At 56.8% G+C, this 22,208-nt stretch overlaps 1 protein-coding gene across 4 annotated transcripts in view; it reads right to left on the bottom strand.

Annotated features, from left to right (window-relative positions):
- The window catches only part of PPFIA4 (PTPRF interacting protein alpha 4), a 61,984-nt gene that overhangs the window by 23,878 nt on the left and 15,898 nt on the right, over nucleotides 1-22,208 (bottom strand). For all 4 annotated transcript variants that reach the window (XM_064472004.1, XM_064472005.1, XM_064472006.1 and 1 more), the window contains exons 2-5: nucleotides 9,842-10,652; nucleotides 1,889-1,990; nucleotides 1,598-1,762; nucleotides 904-978 (exon numbers count right to left, since the gene is read on the bottom strand). In XM_064472004.1, the coding sequence (XP_064328074.1) occupies nucleotides 904-978; nucleotides 1,598-1,762; nucleotides 1,889-1,990; nucleotides 9,842-10,078 (579 nt within the window). In that variant the 5' untranslated portion in view covers nucleotides 10,079-10,652. The remainder of the gene's footprint in view (nucleotides 1-903; nucleotides 979-1,597; nucleotides 1,763-1,888; nucleotides 1,991-9,841; nucleotides 10,653-22,208) is intronic.

Below are 22,208 nucleotides of genomic sequence, written 5' to 3'. Positions count from 1 at the left end.
TAGCACTGATAGAGGATGAAGCCATGTCTTGCACGGACACAGTGGTGCTTGTTAAAGGCATGCAAAGAGCAATAAGGTTTTCCTGGTGAGCCCTCGGAGACCTGAGACCTGCATCCCAGGACTCTTCCCCGACTCACTTCACTAGTTTGCAGCCAGCCAAACTCCAAACCCGGTGCAGATGTAGCCAGCACAAGCAGGGGATACACACCAACACCGCACCCTGCTCTGCTGGGGGAGGATGGGGAAAGGTCCCTGCAAGGCGACCGAAAGCCAAGTGCTGCCTCCCCACCGAGCCTGGGGAAGTACCAGGAGACACATCCTGGGAACTAGAAATAGGAGCAAAATTTGGCCAGGCAGAGGCTATAAGGATGGCTCTTTCCTTTTGGCAGTGGTGGCTGGTCACAAACTTCAGGAAGGAAAACAGGGTTAATATCTCTCCAAGATGAAAAGGGCTAGTTGGGGACAGCGAAGTCCCCAAGCCAGGGCCCGAGCAAGGAAGAAGATGGGGGATGCAAGATGAGGTGCTCAGAGCAGTGAGGTTTGGGTCTCTGCTGAGGCAGGGAGAATCCCAAATCACGCTCAGCCCCCTGAAATGACTCAAGTTCAGGTTGCTTTTTTCAGTGAAATGAACACCAAACTGCAAAACAGAGGAAACCTTGCCCATGAGACAAAAGTTTTCAGAACAAACAAGGCTTCCTTAAGTACAGACAATCCTTCATGTAAAAAGCAAAAAAAAAAGCCTTTTATTAAAAACGCCCAAACACTATTTCTCTAATCTACACGATCATTTGAGGGTGGTATTTCAGCAAATTCAACTTGAATTCACAAATGAGACATACAGCAGTCCCAGCCCAGTGGATGCCCCAGTAAGGGCCCAGGGTAGGCCACCCAAATACCTCTTACCTGCCGATGGGCATCCACGAGCTGCTCCTCCAAGGTTGCCACTCGCTCTAAGGCTGCTCGCAAGCGTTCCCTGACCTGCAGTCATGTAAGATAATGGGAAAGGCCATTATTTACCTGTGATGAGGGTGCCCAGGATCTAGGCAAGCTCCCAGCCCCTTTCGTCTGGCTGACAGCCAGGCTCAGGCGGGTTCACACCCAGGGCGCAGGCTCAGGGATGCTCCAGCCCATTGCCTGGGAGAGCGAAAGCATGTTGGAGATGAACAGCCTGAGCCAGGTCGACCCTTGCAGACCTACAGCCAGGACAGCTTGAAGACATCTTTTAGGAGAGCAAGGAGATGCTTGAGGCAAATGAATCAGGAGGAACAATAAGAGTTGTAACACAAGACTGAACCAGGCTGCCAAATGCCAGTGCCCACCACCACGTGAGTGACCTGGGGAAGCAAATTCCCCATCCCAAACAGCCTCAAACCCACAGCATCCACCTGGCAGCCCCACCCGCTCCCGAAACGAGGCTGCTTTTGGATATCCAGGACCTTCCCCCTGAGGAACTGAGGTCTTCCCCCATGTCACCACCTGGCTTAACAACAAAAGAATGGCAGCCAGCGGGAGGGAGGAAGAGGGTCGGAAGAAGGTTAGCTCTGAGCAAGAGATGCTCATGGAGCAAGCTGGGAGAGGTCCCAACACCCTGTCTCACCTTTTCGTCTAGCGCCTTGTGATGCTCAAAGAGTGACTTGAGAGCCTTGAGCACCTCGACCTCACTGGAAACCCCGGACGGCGACTGGGCCTGACGCTTGACCACGGTCATCCTCAGGGACCGCTCATGCCTCGACACCAGGCACTCCAGGTGCTCCAGCAAGAGCTGCAAGAGGGCAAGCACGAGGCTGTCACCACCCTGGGGGCTGGCGATGCCGATATCGGCCCAGCAGCCTGCAGTGTCCCACATTTCTGAGGACTGAAAGCCAGGCCGCAGGTTTTATATGCTTACCCGGGTGTTATTGCGCTCGGCTTTCAGCTCCGAGATCTCCTCTTCCCTCTCCAGGAGCTGCTCCCGGCACGCACTGAGCTCCCGCGTCAGCGTTGCAAACTCCTGCAGAAACGAGGGCACGGCCGTGAGCAGGGAGCGCGGGATGGAGATGGAGCCAGCTTCCCGGCCCCACGGCTGGGACCTCCAGCACACGGCATTTCCCATCCAAACCCAACCAGTGAGAGATGGGGACACCAAGGGGAGCATTGAGAAATCAGTGGAGAAGCACAGCCAGGCTGGGAGGTGATCTATTCCTGGCTTCCCTAAGTGCTTTGGCCATGGGAGAATGCAGCACCCCAATATTTATTCAGCTCTTGAGGTGCTTGATGGCATTAAAAGCATCCAGGTCAAGGCCACCAGCATGCGCCCATGCCCTCTGTCCCCTTGATGCAACCCAGAAGAGCACCCACCTTGGAGCAGCCCATCAGGCTAAAACTCACCGCAAAGCCACAGCCAGCCAGGATGGGTCCCCTGGCCCCGAGCCAGCCTCTGCCATGGCCTCAGGACCTGCCATCATTCAGAATCTCCTTCCAGTGGAAAGAGCAAGATCTGCCCCAGTCCAGCATGTGGGGGCCCATGAAGCTTCTTACGAGGCACCCCCAGGCCCTGAATCCCAGCTGAGAGAGATGGGGAAAGCAGGAGGTGTGGCAGGTGCCACCAGTTCTTGCTCCAGTCACCGTGCCCTCCAGGAAGGTGACAGCCAGCAGGGAAGACCCGTGCACGGAGCAATGCCAAAGCACGGCTGCAAAGCTAGCACATCCTTTGGGATACGATGGGCTCCTCAGAAACAGAGACATCGCCCTTCTGACTGTGTCAGAAGGGAAAGGAAACCTGCTCTGAAGTTCCTGGGATGAAGGAGAGTTCATTTTCCCTTAAAAAATGAAAACCAAGCACCTGGGTTAGCCCAGGAGCACTCTCCCATTCCTCCCAGTTGCTCTTTCAGCTGCCAAATGGTGCCAGGACTAAGCAGCATTTTGCAGCTGGGATTTTTGGGGGTGAAAAATGCAAATGCAGAAACACTTCATGAATTTATACCAGTTTCACAGTGTTGTTGAGAAGAACTTAAAAAGGAAAAGGGTTTCAGAAGAAGCTGAGAAGGATTTGACTAAGCATTAACAAACCAAATTTCAACTGGGGGCTGAAAGCAGTTTTATAGCGTGAAATTCTATTTCACTTTAATTTTCAAGTTAAACAAATAAAAACCCTTCAAACTGAAGCAAAACGTTGAGGCTTAGGTTGAATCGACTGCTCTGCTCAGCTCAAAGTGAAACCTCTTGCACCAGCTGACGTCTCCCCAAGAAACTGAGAGCTTTTTAATCTCTGTTTGCCCCAACTAGATTTTCCCTCTCCCTTCCCACCCCAGTTTTTAGCCTGGGGTTGGTGGGGATGGTGGTGTCACCGGTGATGCTGAGACCCCACAGCGGGACAGGACCCCAGCATGCCACAATGTGGAGGAAGAGAAAGAGCAATCACAGCAGTCCAAGTCAGTCATCTGACCCTACAAATAGCTGCTTTTCTGCCCATTACCATGCCTCAGGGCTGCTGCCAGCCGACGTCCTCGCCCCAGCATCGCCCCAGGACCTGAGTCCTCCAGCTCCTTTCCAGCCCCATTCCTGCTCCATCACTTCCCCAGGGACAACTCCAGCGCCAGGGTCATCCCTGTCCCTATCAGTTGTCCCTCAAACTGCTCACAGACCCCCAGGCCTCCGTCACCAGCCCCTGCCATGCCCAGGCACCATCCCACACTTGCTCTTGGACCCTCCCACAGCCCCCCAGAGCACAGCGAACCCCACTGCTGTGCCCAGCCAAATCTTTCCCGGAGCGTGCTCTCCTAGCCGGCGGGGATTGCGGCTTGGCACAGCCCAGCAGCACACACACGTGCCTGTGCACCGCCGGGTTATGCAAGTGCCGCGCGCGGGAGCGAGCAGCTTGCGAGCATCCCCATGGATTATGTCAGGGCTGGGAATGCTGGTGAGCAGAAAGTGTGTGACAGCAGCAGCGAGAGGTGCCAAATTAGGTGCCCGCGCACCACTGGCTGCTTCAGATTCAGGGATATGTCACTTCCCTCGTCCCTCAGGAGACGGGCAGCAAGGCTTAAGGAGCTTGGCAAAAGCATCCTCGCAGCCGTGATGGCCCCAGGAATGTCTTTCAGCAGCCCAAGCTGTAACGGCGGGTGGCACATTGGCTGTGGACTCTCTCCCAGCAGTGGGGCAGGGACCCTGTGGATCCAAAGGCCCCAGATCTGCAAAGGGTGGAAACCTCTTGCTCTGCCCCATGGCTGGGGGGAAGCCAGGGCTGCAGTCGTCGATGCTCTCCCCACTGGGGTGAACAGGGCTATGTGCAGCGTGGGACGGACAGGACAATGCATCAGAGGCAGCAAGGGAAGAGGGATGCCGCACTGGGGATGGTGATCGCCACGCTCAACCCTCCTCACCCCGTGTTGCCTGCGGCCCGCCCTGACTGGCCGAGCTGTACAGATTGCGCCCACAGTCAGGCTTCCATCCCGAAAGGCAAGGAGATTAAAAGAGAGAGAAAATCTGCTGGAGAGAGAGAGAGGCAGCCCCCACCCCGGCCAGCCCAGTGCAATCCATGGGTCAGCGGGTCAAAGCGTGGTGGTGGCTCCTCTCCCGGGCACAGCACAAAGCCCCTGCCCAACCCCAGCCCCTCAGCGTGCTCCCCTCCGAGCCCTCCACCCTGCCAGGAATCCTGCCTGGATCCTGTGCTGTGTGTCCCAGCGAGGCTGCCAGGCCTGGAGCATCCCCGGCAAATGAAAGAGACCACAATAACTGTCCTTCCTTGGGGGAAGAGGGCAAAAAGGAGCATTTACCACCAAAAATAACACCACCCCTGCAGTGAGATAGGACAGCAGTAGGGGTTACCTGAGTACACAGGGCTGGGGGCACTTGCAAACCTGATTTTGATGCCTTGGGAGCAAAAAAGTAGGAATAAATCACTCCAGCACCTGCCTGTAGCTACCTGCATCAGCCCCAGCTGTGTCAGATGCCTGGCAGATGCCAGATGCCTCCATCAGCCCCAGCACTGCCACCTTGCTTCTGGGCCACCGGCGGGCACCAGGTGAGCTTGGGGACCACGAGGACACGCTGCCCCAGCCCCCCGCTGCAGTGTCACACTGTGGAGTGCAGCTTTCACCCCCGTCCGCAGGTATGCCATTGCCCCAAGTCCCAGCGAAGTGGCAATAAAGAGGATCTGGGTGACTTCCCCCTGCCCTGGCTCTGATAAGCTCTCAAACTAAGCAGAGACACCTATAAAAGGATTAGAAAGTGAAGGAGAGGTGCCTGATCTTCAGTCAAAGGACGGATGATGAGACACAGCCCTAGAAGTCCTCAGGAGCCCTGTGGGAAGCCCAGCAGCCAGGGAAGTGGCTAATTTGGATTAAAACCAAACCACCCAAAGCACGACTGCCTGGGCTCAGCCCCAAGCCCCCAGGCAGGAGGGAGCAGGGTGGACAGATGCTATTTTCACTGTCGGAGCAGGGAGGGAGATGCAGAGCACCACACAAGGTATTGAAACGGGGCGTTGTGGCTTGGGGCTCGGATCTTCAGTCACCGCCAGGCATGTCTGGGTCTTCCCCCTTGGCTGCATCAATGGGAAGGCACAGGGAAGAGCTAGAGGGAGGCCCGAAACCAGCTCCATGGAGGCAGCGGGGAAAGCAAGGAGAGGTTTAGGAAGCTCAGGAGGAGAAGGCTCGTAGCATGAAAAAGCTGAAATGCAAAAGTTCTCAGCCCCGAGCCACGTTCTGCCTTTCCCTGTGCCGTCTGCAGCACAGACAGGGATGCAGTGAGACTGCACCAAAGCCAGCAAAATTCCCCTGTTTGTGGCAGGAGCGTGGCTGCCGCTTCAATGCACCCAAGCCTCAGGAAAAAATGGCTCCAGCTGTGGGATTAATGGCATTTTAAAGCCCCTAACTGGATTGATTGCTCCTGACAGGCCAGGCACGCGATGGAGGGTGATGTGGGAAGGATGTCCACACCAGGAATCAGCACTGCTGACTCGGCACGCAAGGGATGGAGCCCCATCCGTCCATCTGTCTGTGCTGGGAGTTGGCAGACCCATCACCTCGCTTTCTCCTTGCTATCCCAGGCGCAAGACAATGACAAGAAAGCCCTAAGTCACAGTTGAGGGGATAAACACAACCCCAGCAGTGTGAGGCATGGGATTATGAAGATTAAATCCTGCTGGGTAAACCCAGGGCTTCGACCATCACCCACCCGCAGCGCTGAGCAGTGCAGTGGCACATCCTGGACCTCTCGGCCACAGCACCGTGACTCTGTGGGGATCATCCATGGGTTATTGGTGTCCTCCCCTCTCAACATGTGGCTGCGATGTGTATTTCCACCCAGGATTGCTTGGGGAGGAGCACCGTGCAGCTGAGCAAACAGGAATCCAACATCTCAGCACCCTGGTCTTGTGGGAGGGTGGCCAGCTCCAAGGGTTTATGCAGAGCCACCGGATCCCTCCACCTTTCCCCAAAATCTTGAGACACTTTAAAGGTCTCACCCAGTGGGTGTTTTCCCCCAGCTTGGAGCTGCTGGGGTTCCTATTTTCACACTGCTTTTTGCAAGTGTTAACTCTAGATATATTTTCAAGTTAAATGGGAGGAATTTGGGGCGATTGATGCCGCCAGGACCCTCCCCAGCTCCTGGGCGACCTCCATGGAGCTCAGGGAGTCTTAGGGGGTCTGCCCACCCCAAAAAGCCCAGCTCTCAGTTCCCCAGGCAGCTGCAAGAGGCCGTGAAGGTGCAGCAGAGCAGGGCCTGGAAGGAAGAACTGCAGAGGTTTCCACAACCACCGGTAGCCCTCAGCACAGCAGCCCCTGTGAAATCCGGGAGCCTGTTCTCCCCCTGACACAGCTGGGGACGTCGACTCCTGCCAACCCCCCCCAGCCCTAGCAGGGCAGGGGGGAGTGCCATCCCACTCAGGACCCCGCACCGGGAACACGTCTGGATATACCTGGAGCCCTGAATGTCACCTCCCCGGGTGGTACCTACACCCAGGAGAGCAGAAGGGGAGCTGAGCGGCCAGGCAGGAGGGAGCTGGCAGCCGTGCCAGGGCCCCGGGGGGCTGCTGAGAGCACCCAGACCCTGGCCAGGGTTTGGTCCTCGGCAGCACACCCCCTGCGCAAGCAGAGAGGGCAGAGGGATTGGAGCTGAGAGCTTTCAGCCCGATTAAGTTGCATTCAGTGCTCCCACATGAATAAATAAATCATGTAGGAAGCATTAAGGCAGCTTAGTTTCCCCAGGAAATTGCCCTGGAGTTCTGCCTTTTGGGGGCTGAGGGATGCCCCCATGGATGGGGGGGTGGGGTATGGCTTGGTCACGTGGCAGCCAAGCCCCACACGAGCAAGGGGGAACAGGACCTCCAGGCAGGAGCATCCCTGGAGCATCTCTGCTTGCCCCATGCGGAGGTTTGCCCCAAACACACATATTCCATGCCCGCCCCATTGATGGCTCTGCCGGCAGCCTGGATCCCGTGCCAACACAGCAGCATCCAGCTGCTACTGTGCCCTGAAAGGATGCAGAGTGCCACGTCCCACCGCCACCATCCACCCCATCCTCCCCAGGCAGCACGTCCTCCACACAGCCAGGGTTTGGCTCTTCGGTGGCACTGGGGAAGGGCTGTCAGCCTCGTGGGTGGCCACCAATGAGGCTGGGTGCCCAACCCTGCACCAAATAAAGGGTTGCTTCAAGCAGTCCAGCTTTAATCCCATCCCAGTAGGGTCTGACACATTGCAATAAGCTCCTGGGCAAAAGGGCTCACAGAAGGAGGAGGAGGATGGGACAAGCCCGTGGAAAGCCCCCACGCAGTGCCCCAGGGAAGAGACCCGCCACGTCCCGCTTACCTGGTACATGCACATGCTGGGATTAATCCCATTGGGCAGGTGAGCGCCTTTGGGTTTGCTCCCCGTGTTCATGCCGAGCCCTCATCTCTCACAGGGGCGGCTGGTGCAGCCCTGAGGGCAAGCGGCAGTGGGCACCGGGGGCCGCCGTGCCGGGGCGCAGAGCCCCTCTGCCCGCGCAGGGACAGGCAGGGCAGCAGGAGGCAGCGGGAGCTCAGGGAAGTTCCCCATCTGCCACCCACCCTAATCACATCCCTCACCGTGGCGCCGGAGGCAGCCCCGGCTGGAGCGGGGCACCCAGCGAGCTCGTGGGTGCAGGCGCTGCCACCGAGTCCCTTTGCGCTGACCCAGTTTGCTCGGTCTGCACGCCGCCTGTGCCGAGGCACCGAGGACCCTTTACTGGAGCAGGAGCAGAGACTAAATCCGCGCGGTCCCTTAATCCGAGGCGGCTGTGGCGGGGCGGGCGGCGTGCGCTCAGGGTGACCTGGCTTGCTCCCTCCGGCGCGCGCGGGCTGGGGAGCCGGGAGCAGAGGGGGCGCAAGCCCCCGGCACACGGGCACATCTCAGCGCATCTCTAGGGGCAGAGAGCAACTCATCCATGGGGACCGCTGGAGCTCCCGGGGAAGCACTGCCGGCAGTTTTGCTTTCGGCAGCCCAAGCTCTGTGGACGGGGGCATGGGCTGCCTTCCTCCTGAGCTGCATTCCCCTGTTCAGAGCAGAAGAGGGATGCTGAGAGCTGGCCAGCCACCAGCTCAAGCTCCAACTTGGCTTGTGCCACCAGTTTTGATCCATTGCTTATTTCCCATCTCCCTGGGGTGCCCCAAACCCCAGCACCCAGGTAAGGCAGGAGGATCTAAGGTCTCAGCACCAGCACAGTCAACACGGACATAAGCACTGGAAGCCTCCTGCTTCCTCTGGCTGCTGGGCTCCTCACTGGCTCTTCCCACATCACAACCACAACAGAGTGGTGCAAAAGCCCCTCCTGTACCCTGCTTCCCCCGAGTCTGGACCCTGGGACACTCCATGCTGCCCCACAAGACCCCACAGGGCAGGTGGGCAGCTCGCGTTTCCACCCTGCGCAGCCCTGTGACATTCATCCACCCCACCCTCTTCTGACCTGAGCATCTTTCTTTGTGGAGGCCAAGCTCAAGTCCAGGCCTCTGGAGTACTTGGAGTGGGTCCTGCAGGTGGAGGAGCTTGGAGTGGAGCAACACCAGGCCCTCGGCAGAGCCAGAAACCCCAGCGGAGCCATGGCAAGCCCCGATTTCCCCATGCCCTGGGCTGCTTGCTTGGCACAGACCTCTGGCAGCCTCCCTGCCCACTGCCCGGCTACTCTGGCTCAGGGAACAAACGTGCCCATTGCAACATCCCGATCCGCACTCTGCACCCAGCTCTGCCTCCGCTGTCCCCTCTCAGGACCAAGCTCGAGACAAAGAAAGTCCTATCGCCCCACCAGGCGATGGGGCTGACGGAAAGGATCCTTCCCGGCAAGGGAAGGGGCTGGGAGCTGGGGCTTCCCTCCAGCAGTGGGGAAGGAATGTGGTTAATGTCCCCATTCAGGGGCTCTAAGTGCCAGTGGGGACTCATGAAACCAAGGACGGCCTGACGTCCCAAGGAGCCAGCTGGAGGCAGCAAGTCAGATCTGCTACCCAAAACGTGTTGTCTGCCCCCTAAGCACTCTTTGGTGCCAAAGGGAGAGTGTGGGCTCTGCGTCCGCCTCCCCGTCACCCTGGGGTGTCCTCAGGAAGGTTCTGCCCCTTCTTCATACCCACTCCCCTGTGCAAGAGGAGGGATTATAGTCCCACGCCTCCCTGCATGGACTCATAGATCAACGAGGAGTACAGAGGAGAAGGGGAGTTGTTCCCGCTGGTTGTGGCTTGGCCTGGGGAAACCTATGGGGTTTGCTATTGGCACGAGGTGCAACACACCCGGCAGCTTCACCGCTATCACACCAAGCCAGCCTTCCTAAAGCATTAGCTAAAAGTCACATCCAAGTGGCCAGTCACCCTTGTATGCCTCAACGAAGGCTCTTGCTCATCCCAGGGCCAGACCCTTACCTGTGGGAGGGCTGAGTTGAGCTGCCTCTGGAGCTGGTCACGCTCCCGTAGGGTCTCCTGCAAGCGGCTCTGGGTGACAGAGAGCGTCTCACGGGTCTCCCGCAGGGTGTCCAGCAGCTTGTCCCTCTCATCCAGCATGTTCACCATCAGCTGCTCAAAGTCCGCATCCGCTTCAGAGCCCTGTGGGGGACCCAGAGGGTCCCCCTCGCTGATGGTGGGCATCACTTCGCACATCATGGCGGGGTGCGGCAGGTGGGTGAGGGTCCTGAAGGTGCCTGGTGGGGTGGGCAGTGGGTGCTGTTGTGCTGCAGGGCCCCGATCACATTGCTATGGGCTCTCGCTGGTCAGGGGAGCCAGCACAGGAGGGAGCAATGGGGTGGTGAAGGTGGGGGGGATCCCCCATCCCTTCTTCTTAGGTGCTAAGCAGAAGCTGGCATCACTCCAGCAGGAATGGAGGACGTCCTTGGCCCCGACAAGGCCCTTGCAGTCTTAAATCCTCCCACTTGGCTGCTTGTCACTGCCAGAGTCCCTTGTGTCACCTCTCCGATGCCTTTTGGAGGGGCTGCAGCATCAGTGAGCCATTGGGGTGTTCAGAGGGTGACAAAGCGACCCTTGAGGACTTGTCCCAACGGGGAGCCCAAGCCGGCAGCAGCACAGGGAGGGTCCAGAGGATATTTGGGCTGCCCGGGCATGCTGAGGAGGAGTCTGGGGATGGTGGGTTGTTCTCCTCAAGGCTGGATGAGATGGTCACTGCTGGTGCAGGAACGTGTCTCCCTTTGGCATCACAGCCCTTCAAACACACAGCGGTGACCTACAGGAGAGAGGAGAGAGATCAGATCCCTCCTGCCGCCCCCAAAATGCCCAGAGCACCTGCCTAGCACCCTTTGCCCCACATCAAACCCGTGGGCTGCAACAGGCGGGCTCAGGACCCGCAGCAATGGGCTGTGTCAGGTTGTACCACCCTGCGCCCACAGGGTCACTACACCACATCCATTAGGGCACCGAGCCGCAGAGCACAGCATCCCCGGGACCCAAAATCCTACAACAGTCTTTGACATTCCCATACCCCGGGTCAAGGTCCCATCCTCTCTGCAGTGTGCCTGGCTGCCAAGGGACCCTGAGGCCTGATGTCCTCCAGCCACAGAAACTCTGCATTTGCAGAAAATCAGGCTCAAACCTGAGTTTGGCCCAAAGCTGGCATGCAGTCACAGAAGCAAATGAGATGAATGATCAGATTGATGTTCACGCCCCCTCTCCCTGCGGCACCAAGAGGGACAGATCTGGTGGGACCGGCCATTCAATGTTAACTTAACTCCAGCACATCCTCTGTCAGTCAAACCCCCACACAGGGGATGGAGGCAGCAGCATCCCTGAATTACTGCCCAAGCACAAGCACCGTTCCCCAGCCCGTGCCAGGGATGAGACAGAGCTTCCTATTTGGGCAGCAGCCTGGATTTAGGCTGGATTAAGGCATAGGTGGACCCAGGGACTTGACCCAGTGGCAATGCTGGTACCTGCAGCCTCACCTCCACTTCCACAGCCCAAAACCGCTGGGGTGATGGGCTGGGATGTCCCCCATCCCAGCCACAAGCGAGATGACAGATAGGGAGTTCTGGTGACGCAGACCTTTGGGTGAGCTTGAGCCTACTGAAGCCAGATGAGGGTCCCCAGCTGCGAGGGTCTGTGTGCCACTGTCGCCCCAGCTGCCCTGGGGACCTGCTCAGCCCGTACTGTCTTGTCTGCAAGGGGTAAGCTCAGTGGGAGGGCCACTGGTCCAGCTGCTTGTGGGATACTCCCCCTAACTTAGCAAGTTTTTACATCTTTGCAATAGATATAACTCTTGAGGCTAGGTCTGAACATCCTTATATCACCCCCCTTTCAAACCAACATACGCACACGAACAAAAAGGGCCTGTCCGCACTCGTGGGCCAGATCAGCCCGTTCTGGCCCTTTGCGCTGGAATAAAAGCTCGTGTCTCAAACAGCTCGGCAGCACAGTGGGGCACTTCTCCCCCCTTCAAAGGCAGTGTGCGTAAGGAGATGCTTTTGTACGCACCCAGACATGCAGACACACGCTGCCGGGGCCAGGGGAACCGTAGCTCTGTTCTTGGGATGACATTGGCTCATCAGCTGATGGGAAGTTTGACACAAAAAACCCTCTAAAAATAGACAAACTTTGGCAAAAGCACCAGGCCCTCAATGTGCGTCCAGCACGTTACGCTGAAAGCTGGCTCCTGCATGCTGGGGACACGGGACAGGGCATTCTGCAGGTGTCTGTCCCACCTCCTCCCCTTTTACAGATTTAAGTTGCATTCCTCAAGTGGGATAAAACCTGTTACGGGCACGTAACGCTGTCCTGAACCTTGGAGGTTTGTTCACGCACCCTCCTGGCTGTTGGGAGATGGATGATGGGATAACTGTGACTGATACCCTGTCCCTGCAGCATCCCGGCTAAAAGGAGGCTGGTGGAGGAAAAGGCACAGAGCGAGGGACCACTCCAGCTCCCTGCTCTCCTTGGGTTGAGTTGGACATGAGCCCCGTTCTCATAATTAAGCAGGTAAAGTGTTTTCCAGTCCTCCTTTCCCTTATTAGCAGCCCACACACGAGCACGGCCACGCTGCCAGCCTTCCTGGAGGGCAGATGCCCTAAGCATCCCAAGGGAGACTTGGGGCCAAGAAGAGCAGAAATCAGCCTTACCCCAGGGCTAAACCCTATTAATTTGGATGCAAAAGCCAAGTGAGGCGACTTTCATGCCTCATCTTGCTGCTGTGCCTCTGCTTGTGGGATGAGCATGGAGAAAGCACGTCCATGCCACAGAAAGCCAGACGGCCCCACAAGCACGACATGAATGGCAAAATCAGCCCTGTGGCTGCGTCCCCACAGCTGCTGGTGAGGAACTGAATGAATTAGCGGGTGATTAAGAGATATCAATCAAGGCTTGGAGGGAAGAGCCCTGCAGGCACTCAGGGAGGGGAAATGCTGCAGGGAAAGGCCAAGACATAAATCTGACCGGAGCGATGATGGGATGGAAATTCATCCCAGATGCAAAGGAGAGACTTGCTTAGCATGAGGGGACTCTGCAGTTGCCAGTCCCAGGGGGCCGTGGCGGCTCCCCACGCCCCATGGAGGTAATCCAAGGGGCTGGACCCACACGGTGCAGGAGGAGGCACAGGTTTACCCCCAGCACCACCCAAGGGGTTATTTTCTTTATGCTTCCCCCATGGTTGAGCCTGTGCAGGGTGGTTGGGGCGGTTTTGGGTAAGCCCTTGTGCTACTTTGCTTCACTGCAACCCGCTCCGGTACACAGTTATATCCTGTTACACCTACTGTGCTTGGGAAGGGAGGCTGGGGGTGATAAGCACAGCCTGGACACCTCAGCCTGGGGAGGGTGATAACAGGGTCATGGCGATCTCGCACAGCACTGACGCTGGTCCAGGACAGACTCATCCCATCACACTGGTCCCCAAAAGCATCTGTGCTCTGCCCCACGAGCACGCTCAGCAAAGACGTGATACAGCATAAAACTGTCCAGCCAGGACAAGGCAATGCTTAGAGACTCAAAGCTCCTCCATGCCCTGGGCTTGGGGGATGACTTCACTGGAGGGTGGTCACGTTCTCCCCTCGCACGCCGGGCCACCAGGTGTGGGTAGTACGGAGGGCATGCACTGTGGCATAAGGAAAGGAGAGCTGCTACGATCCTCTGCGGCTGGCAAAGCACTACAAGCAGGGACGAGGCTTCCTACCACCACAAAAAGCAGCCAAAGCCCTCTTCATCCTGGCCTGAAGCCCCCAGGCAGGTGGTGGGCAGCCAGCCCAGGGCTTTCAAGGGCTCTCCACACTCCCCATGGCACTGCTGCACTGTGAGCATCCCTCTGCCAGCAGGTCCCTGGCAAGTAAATCCAGGCTGATGCTCTGCCACCTCCAAGCGTAACTCTGGAAACTTTTCAGCCACGTGTGCCCATCTCCCGTCTGACTCTGTGGCAGACCCCATGAGTGGAAAAGTCCCTGCACTGCAGAGGCACCAGTCACATCCATAACCGCTACGGACAGACACTGAGCTGCCTCTAGCATCCCTGTCGCAGAGCCATCCTGCCAACAACCACCGGGCAACGATTATTTCTGGATTCAACCACAGCAGCTTTCACTGCAAAACCAGAGCTATAGCAAAACCACAAAGCCCAGGAGCAGCCCAGCTAACAGGACGGACCATCATCTGGGGTCAGGGCGGTTGCAAAGGTTTTATTTGTGATGCCAAGTGAGGAACCCAGGACCAGGCTGGGTTTGATACCTGCTGTCTTCAAGCCCTTTGGAGCGGGAAGTGTGTTTGGTGAGCAACAGGCACGGGTGAGCGTGCAGTGCTGTGCGCACACGCAGGGACCCGCACACATGCAGCAACATCCACGCACGCAGGGACGTGCACATGAGTAGGGATGTGCCTGTGTGCAGGGACACGCGTCAGCTCCCCTCAACACGAGCATCCCCTCACTTCTGTACAACCTCAAACCTTGGGATTTTCTCCGTTCTCCAAAAGCAACAGAAAATCACCCCTTCCCACGCACTCCTTCGCCCGGGAGCCCAGCTGGTGGTTGCATACACAAGACGCCATCCCCGCATAGCAAAGCTCAGCATTTCTTAGGCAGACCTGCATCCCCAAATAGTCGCTTTTAAGGACCTTGGCGATGTCAGTGTAGATGACAGCCCAAATGCATCACACACTTTGCTGGTGTCTTTAGCAGCAGCGAGGGCAGACCGAAAGCAGCCCTTCAGCACTGGATGTCGGAGGGGTCTGAGCTTGCTGGCAATTAGCAGCAAAACATTGCCTGTGAATCTCAACCTTTCAACTGTATCTGGTAAAACTACGTAAATGCTACTGCCTGGGTTTAGAGGGCCTTAACTGATGGGATAATCATTGGGTAGAGGAGCGAGGATGCGAGGAGACAGCTGGTGAGCTGAGAAAACAGACACTGCGCAGCTCTAGCCCTTTGCTGGGTATTTTTAGTCCCACGGGGCTGCCAGGCACAGACTTGCTGGAAGCAGGTTTGTTGCCAGTGCAAACGTGCTTGCTTTACTATCCCTTCCCCCCCAAAAAATGATGCTTTCCCCATTCTTCGGGATGGAAACCAGCACAGTCATGCGCTGCTCGCTTGGAGAGGCTGGTTTGCAATGATGGTACCCAGACATGGAGCAGCTGATGGAGAGCAGAGGGGGGTTTCTTTGCCCTTGGGCTGATTATTTGCTCGGCGTGACTCTATAGCGAGACAAGCTGCGTACAGGATGCTCGGTCTGTGGTGCAGGGCACAGCACCCACCCAGCGCCCAGGGAAGTGCTTCCATTGAAACGACTGGATGCTGAAATCCAGGAAATGGCTTTCCCATCTCCACCAGGGCGAGAAGCACACCCAGCATTTATCCACACACAAAACAGCCTGTGGACTGAGGCAGAGACAGGCTCGTGGATCTTCTCTGAACAACCTCACTCTCATCTCAGCCCTGACAAGAGAAAGAAAAAACCCTCCATGGCTCTGTCAGCAAGATCATCACCCCAGCAGGCAGCTGGCAAAGAGGGTTTAACGCGCACCTCGGAGGCAACAAGCTCGCGGAGATTGATCATCCCATAAAAACGTCAGTTTGATCTTTTCCGCTCCTAGAAAATCCTCGTCAGCCGCTCAACCTGGCCTCAAAAGAGCAGCGCAGTCAGAGCGGCAGAGCCCACACCAGCGGCCGTTCCTTGCCGCTCACCGGCGTGAGGATGGCCTCCCCTCTGCTGAACCAGCTGAGGACAGGGTCCCGGTGGCCTGCGCTGACCCCTTCCCAGCCAGACTTGGGAGGAAAAAGGAAGGTGATGCCCTTTTGCTGTTGGCTTCCCCTTGCGGCACTTCTTTTGTCCCTTTTTCCTTGCGATGCTGCATTAAATGTGATTACATGGACAGGCTGTGAAAGGGTCATGCCCTAACATTTCCAGCAAGTGCGTCCCCATCGCTGTTCCCGCAGATGAAGCCATGTCCAGGCATAAATCCTTCCCACCCTCACTGAAGTCTGACACCGCTTTGGAGCAGCCAGGATGTGCTGAACCACTGATCCCCCCGGTATGCCCAGGAGAAGGTCAGTCCTGACCCACTGAGCCGCGGGATGGCTTGCGGATTGAGCAGGAACATCCTCAGCACTCCACCAACCCACAGAGCCTGCTTTCCATTTTAGCCTCAGTGGGAGTCATGGTAATTAGAGGCTCAGAAAATGGAGATTATTCCTGTGCACACGACAAAGAGGATGTTGAAGTGCCCTGGACCAACAGTGGAAATCGCCATTTTAAGCACACAGCCTACAAATGGGAATCTTCACCCACGGCAGGTCTCAGAGATGCCTTTGCCACATGCTGTGGGAGCCACGGGCTGAGATTTCACCTCCCAAGGCGTTTCTGCCCTGAGACAGCAGGAGAGCTGCTGCTCATGCCACGGTGTCCGGACGGGGCTTGTCTGCATTGGAGACAGCCAGCTGAGCTCCATGTGTGCCAGGAGCAACCCGCATCCCTCTCTGCAGCCCCACACACCCCAAAGGCCCCTCTCCATCATTCCTTTCCTCCTGTGGCATCACTTGGGCACAGACCCCTATCTATATTCTCTACAGGTTTCTTACAGTTTTACAAGCCTGGACCTGAGCAGACCTGGCTGCAAGCTCAAGCACCCATCCTGGGCGATCCACAGGGAAAAAGCTGCATTTCAATGACAAAACCAATTGGCAGGTACAGCCTCATCCCAGCATCTCTCCTTAGTCCTTACATTTACTCCTGGGTTGCACTGTGGCCTCTGGGCACCTCCAGGCCCCTGAGAAAGACAAGGAAGATGCCTACTGGAAAGCAGCTCTGCTGAGAAGGGCCTGGGGGTGCTGGGGGGCAGCGAGGTGACCCTGAGCCAGCACCGGGCCCTTGGGGCCAAGGGGGCCAGCGGTGCCCTGGGGGGCATGGAAAGGAGCGTGGCCAGCAGGGCGAGGGAGGTTCTCCTCCCCCTCTGCTCTGCCCCAGTGAGGCCACATCTGGGGGGCTGCGGCCAGTTCTGGGCCCCCCAGTTCAAGGACAGGGAACTGCTGGAGCAAGGCCAGCGCAGAGCTGCCAAGGGGATCAGGGGCTGGAGCACCTCCCTTATGAGGAAAGGCTGAGAGACCTGGGCTTGTTCAGCCTGGAGAAGAGAAGGCTGAGGGGGGTCTCATCAGTGCCTATAAATATCTGAAGGGCGGGTGTCAGGGGGATGGGGCCGGGCTCTTTTCAGTGGTGCCCAACGCCAGGCCAAGGGGCCACGGGCACAAGCTGGAACACGGGAAGCTCCACCTGAACATGAGGACAAACCCCTTCCCTGTGCGGGTGCCAGAGCAGGGGCACAGGCTGCCCAGAGAGGCTGTGGGGTCCCTTCCCTGGAGACATTCACCCCCCGCCTGGACGCGGCCCTGTGCCCCTGCTCTGGGGGTGCCTGCTCACGCAGGGGTGGGACGGGATGAGCTCCAGAGGGTCCTTCCAACCCCTGCCATTCTGGGGTTCTGTGATTTACCATGGGGTCCATATGGTGATGGTGCCTCCACATTCCCTAACAGAGCCCCGCCGACGGCAGGGTGCCACGCAGATGGTACCTGGCTCCTGCCAGGGACAGCCCGTGGCCAGGACACCCAGGGATAATAAGGGAAATGAGGCATTCTGGCTAGAAATAAGGTGCCAATTTTTAGCAGCAAAGGATGAGAGTCATATACTAAAGGGTGAGATGGATTCGCAGAGGGAGAGTCACCGCTGCAGAGATCTGTACTATGGATGTAATTGAGGCCTGAGGAAAGATCTAGCTGTGTCTCCTCTCCTGTCTAGGCCTGGGAAGTCACCTGGGGTCTCCACACCTGCAGCAATGTGTCCTTCGCTCGCCAGAGGACAACGCCCAACTTGTCCCTTGCTAGACCTGCAGCCCTGCAAGACAGGACGCTTGGGCAGTACCTCCAGGGTTTGGACCTGTCTCAGAGGTGGCAGGGAAGCAGCGGGTGCCCCTAAAGCATGGGGACAGAGAACACTGCAAGCAATAAAAGACAGCTACTGCCAATATCTTACCTTAATGGGCATGCTTGCTCCAAAACCAAAAAGTGATTCCCATCCTCATCCCTTGCTCGCTCCAAGCCGCTAAGCCAGAGGAGAAACGAGGAGGAAAAATGTCCAGATCTGGCTCTTTCTTTGCAGGGAGAAGTAAGTGTTAGTATTCAACTGATATTTATAGTTCCCAGTGGGAGGGGAGGCATTACACACAACTTCCAGCGGGTATTTTCAGAAAGCCACCTGCTCCTTGCCATTGTGCAGAAACACAATTGTTCCGCAACAAAAAGCTTGTCAGACGCTGAGCCGAAATCTCTGCCGGGTCCCCTGGCGTAGGCACGGGGTGCACACGCTGAACGCCCCTAACAGGGGTTGGCACCCAAACTCGGCCATGTACGCCGATCTACAGGACTGGGTTACCCCTTGGAGAGTGTCGTATCGGTCGTGTTATGGTTCCTGACTCAGTTTCCCTCTTTCCAAAATAGGCTGCATGTCCTCAGCTTACCCCAGAGAAAGGCATAATCCCAGTTTATTGCAAGGAGGAATCTGGCACGGGGAGGGACTGCTGGGGTAAAGACACACCAACACGCAAACCTCCTGCCTTTGCACTTTGGGGTGAGATGACAGACGAGAATGAGTCCTGGAGGGGCTCCAAACTGGATGATCCCTCTGACAAGTGGGATCCCAAAGCCTGGCCAAGAGACTCAGCGAGCCCAGACTCACCTTCAAACTTCATCTCTGGGTTTGCAACAGCCAAAAACACGACTGAGGGGAGAGAGGACAACAGCTCTGAAGTTGCTGCTAAACCCATGAGGATGCCAGAGTGGCCAGGAGCTCACGTGGGTGCCCAGCTAGCGTGCTGGTGAAGCAAGGCCACACGATCACCGTAACAAGCCCATGAGCTTGTTTCACCCTGCCCAGGCCTGCCCCAGCAGGCAGAAGGGGTTACCCAAAACCATTAGGAATGCAAACCAAATCCCCAAAGCCTGTCACCACAATCCCACTCCAGTCACCTGCATTTTGTAGCAGATTTCTACAAAAACCCAGCAGAATCGCTCAAACGATGTGACTGCTGGGAACACCAGAGAAATACCAGTTCCTTTAATGGGTGAGTGGTTGGGAAACCGCTTTGTCCTGCGAGCACGACTGCCCCGAAGGGCAGAGAAGGATGCGCCTGGTGCACGACACCGAGCTCACATGCCTCTCCCGGGATGCGGTCTGCGCTCAGACCCATCTACAGAGACAAGGAGGGGTATTTACAGCAACTGACCTGACGCAAAAAAGCCACAACGCTGGTTACAATAATTTCCTTTTTCAATAGCTGGTCTGCTTGCCATCCCTGTGCACGCACATGGCTGTTTCATCCTTTTTTTTCCATAACTTTGCAGTCAAAACCTCTGCCTTTTGCTCTGTTAGGACAAAGCCTTTGACTCCTGCTTCGTTCAAGGTTAGTTTAAACAAGCAGCAGAGGGAAATGCAACTGCCACGGCTCTCCTAGAAGCAGCATGCTGCAGTGAACCAGCTCCTAGATGAATCTGCAAGTGAAAGTGAGCACTGGGAACCCAGAAATGGGGCTGGTTTCCAGCCCAAGCTGGATGCAGACTCCTTTGAGAGTGAACAAGGCCCAGGGCAACACTCTACAACCATGGGGAGGGAGTTGTGCCCTTGTCACAGAGGTGGCATCACTGCAAAAGCGCCCTTACCTTTGGGAAAGTGAGGCTTTGTGCCTCAGTTTCCCCACTAGCAGGGTGAAATCTTGCATAATGTCAATCGTTGCCATAAGTCGGAGGGATAGCTGGTGATTTTCTATTTTTCCACTTGAGGTTTTGCAATGGGTACATCCCTCCCACCCCCATGACACTTTTCATGAGGAGTTATTTCATCTGGGAGCTTAACGCCCCGGAGCCAGGGGCCATCCTCCTCACTGCCAAACCAGCCCCTGCCCTGCTTCAGTTGCACACCACGAGCACTTGCTGGTGCTAATTTATTCAGCGATGGGGGAAGAGTCACCAGCAAGAAGCGGGGCTGCTGAAATCTGTGCCGTGGGTGCACCCGAGCCCCGTGAAAAGATGCAGAGGTGCCTCTTCACCCACCCAGGCCCTGGTACCCACGCTACGGCAGGCAGCTTGGGCTTCTGCACCCAGCCCAGGGGACATGGGAGGCTGCTGCTTGTAAAGAAACCCCACAGCAAACACCATGTGCATCCTAACACAGCAGCTGCTCGCCCTAAGCAGCTTGCACGTCTCATCTACCCAAGATCCAGGGTTTCTACCGCACCACCCAGCTTGCTGGCATCTCTTCCACACCCAGGAACATCACCTGCACCCTAAGCATGGCCCTCTGTGCAACGAGCCTCAGCAATAATAATTGCTCCCCCACATCTGCTGCACATCTGCCCATTTCCCATTACAAAATTTGGCCACCAATTCCATGAACAGCGGAAGGGGAAAGCAGCTCAGCAAGCTCCTGAGGGCCTGGAGCAGCACTTCACTCCCTGCCCTGCTCGAGCAGATCTTAAGCACTGTGCCACTGTCCTTCACCAGACCACAAATTTTGAGTGGTGTTGAGGAACAGCCAAGGGAGGTGATTTGGGGAGCCAGAGAAGAGGCAGCCTGGGCTTTCAATGTGAAATCTGGGAACTATTAGCGGGTAGTCGCAGCCCGCAGAGGGCAGCCCGGGGAATTGCCTAGTGCTCCTGGCTCCAGTCTGAACCACGGCAGACTTGGGAACACATCCCTGCATCAAGCTCAGGGAGGTTTCGCAGCCAGCGTGACCTGAAAGGGAAAAGCAAAGGTCCAGGAGCACGACCCATGCCACTGGGAGGCCTCCAGGGCTCAGCAATTCTCTGTTGACCACTTTAGCACAAAAGCAGAGATAACAGCCATGAGACCTGCGCCCCAAGCCTTCCCCGTGCTCCCCAGAGCACCTGCAGACAATCCAGGGTCTCCCCCAGATGCATCAGGGCGTCGCTTTCCTCCATCCTCCCAAAACATGGGTGGTCTTGGTCTTTCCTGTTCAAGAAGAGCAGGATTTCTTGGCTTGGGCATTTGATGACCCCAACCAGAGGCAACTCAGATAGTTTTTGTAATCCAAAAGATGTGGGGTTCCCCCTTGTATTCATCCCTTCTGCTTTCCATTCCTTGTGCTAAGTAGCTTTAGCAAGTTATTTAATCTCATTGCTGATAGCACAGCTAATTACTAAACAGCTTTCGCCCAGCTGCAGACATGCCTACATGGGGAGCAGGATACCAGCGTGATGCTCGGCTCTGTGCAATCAGGCTCCAAGGATGATTGGCCCAGATCCAGTGCCAGGACAGCTCTGCAACATCCACGGGGGGAAAAAACCCCAGATGTACCCCATGCATTGCCACCCCTACGGGGACACGCGTGTGGATGGGATCTCAGAGCTGTGGCTGCTCGGCTCTGCGTAGGGCAAGGCAGGATTGCAGGGTTAAATCCCTGCCTGGTCAAAACCTGCTCTTCCTCCCAAGCATCCTCATGCTGGGGATAACCACAACCTTCCCTGGCCAAGCCGTGGTCCTTTGGCATCTTGGCTGGCCCCCTGTGTGGTTTGGAAGGGGTGGATGAAGCCGGCAGAGGAGCACAGAAGGCAGGACTGGTCCCAGTAAGGAGCAGGCAGAGATGGAGACAAACTGCAGCATGGCCCCCATCCACCCCCAACCCAGGCTGGAATAACCCTGCTGCCGCTCCCACGGTGCCCTGTGCCTCCGAGGGCCCCGGCAGCCGGGTCTCAGCTCCCAGTGCCTCATCCCTGTGGTTCATGGCAAGTGACAGGACGTGGCACGGCATGGCAGAAGCAGCCGCATGGGGACATCTGAGGACAGTGACCTTTAAAAGGCGGCCAGGGGCAAGGCGCAGACACCAGAGCTCTGTCTGCTCCTGTCTAACCCGCATCGAGCAAGTCCACAGCTTCAACCCACACTCTTCATTATGCAAAATGAGCCCACAGACGAAGCTCGCCCAGCACACAGCCTCCGGCCACAGCAGCAGGAAAGCACCAAGTGCCGCCTCGGCTGGACAGTGCTACAGGAAGGCTTTTCCTGCATTTGCCTTGCACTTAAGCCTTGTTTCTTACACGGAGGAGTTTTTGGTGGTGACTCTGCCCCTGCATGTCCCCAAACGCTGTGAAGCAGAGAACTATGTTCCCAGCTCACTGTGCCAGCGAGGTGGAGGTCCTGAAGATGTTGCGCTTTGAGAACTGAGTTAGAAGGAAAATCCAAGTTGTTCCCCTTTAGGAGAACAGTGGAATTAGCTCAACCCTTACTAGCCATCAGAGAAACCAGAGAGCACCT

This window comes from Phalacrocorax carbo, chromosome 23 (assembly GCF_963921805.1).
Source record: "Phalacrocorax carbo chromosome 23, bPhaCar2.1, whole genome shotgun sequence".
Taxonomy (NCBI): Eukaryota; Metazoa; Chordata; class Aves; order Suliformes; family Phalacrocoracidae; genus Phalacrocorax; species Phalacrocorax carbo.
This window is presented reverse-complemented; position numbering and strand designations above follow the sequence as displayed.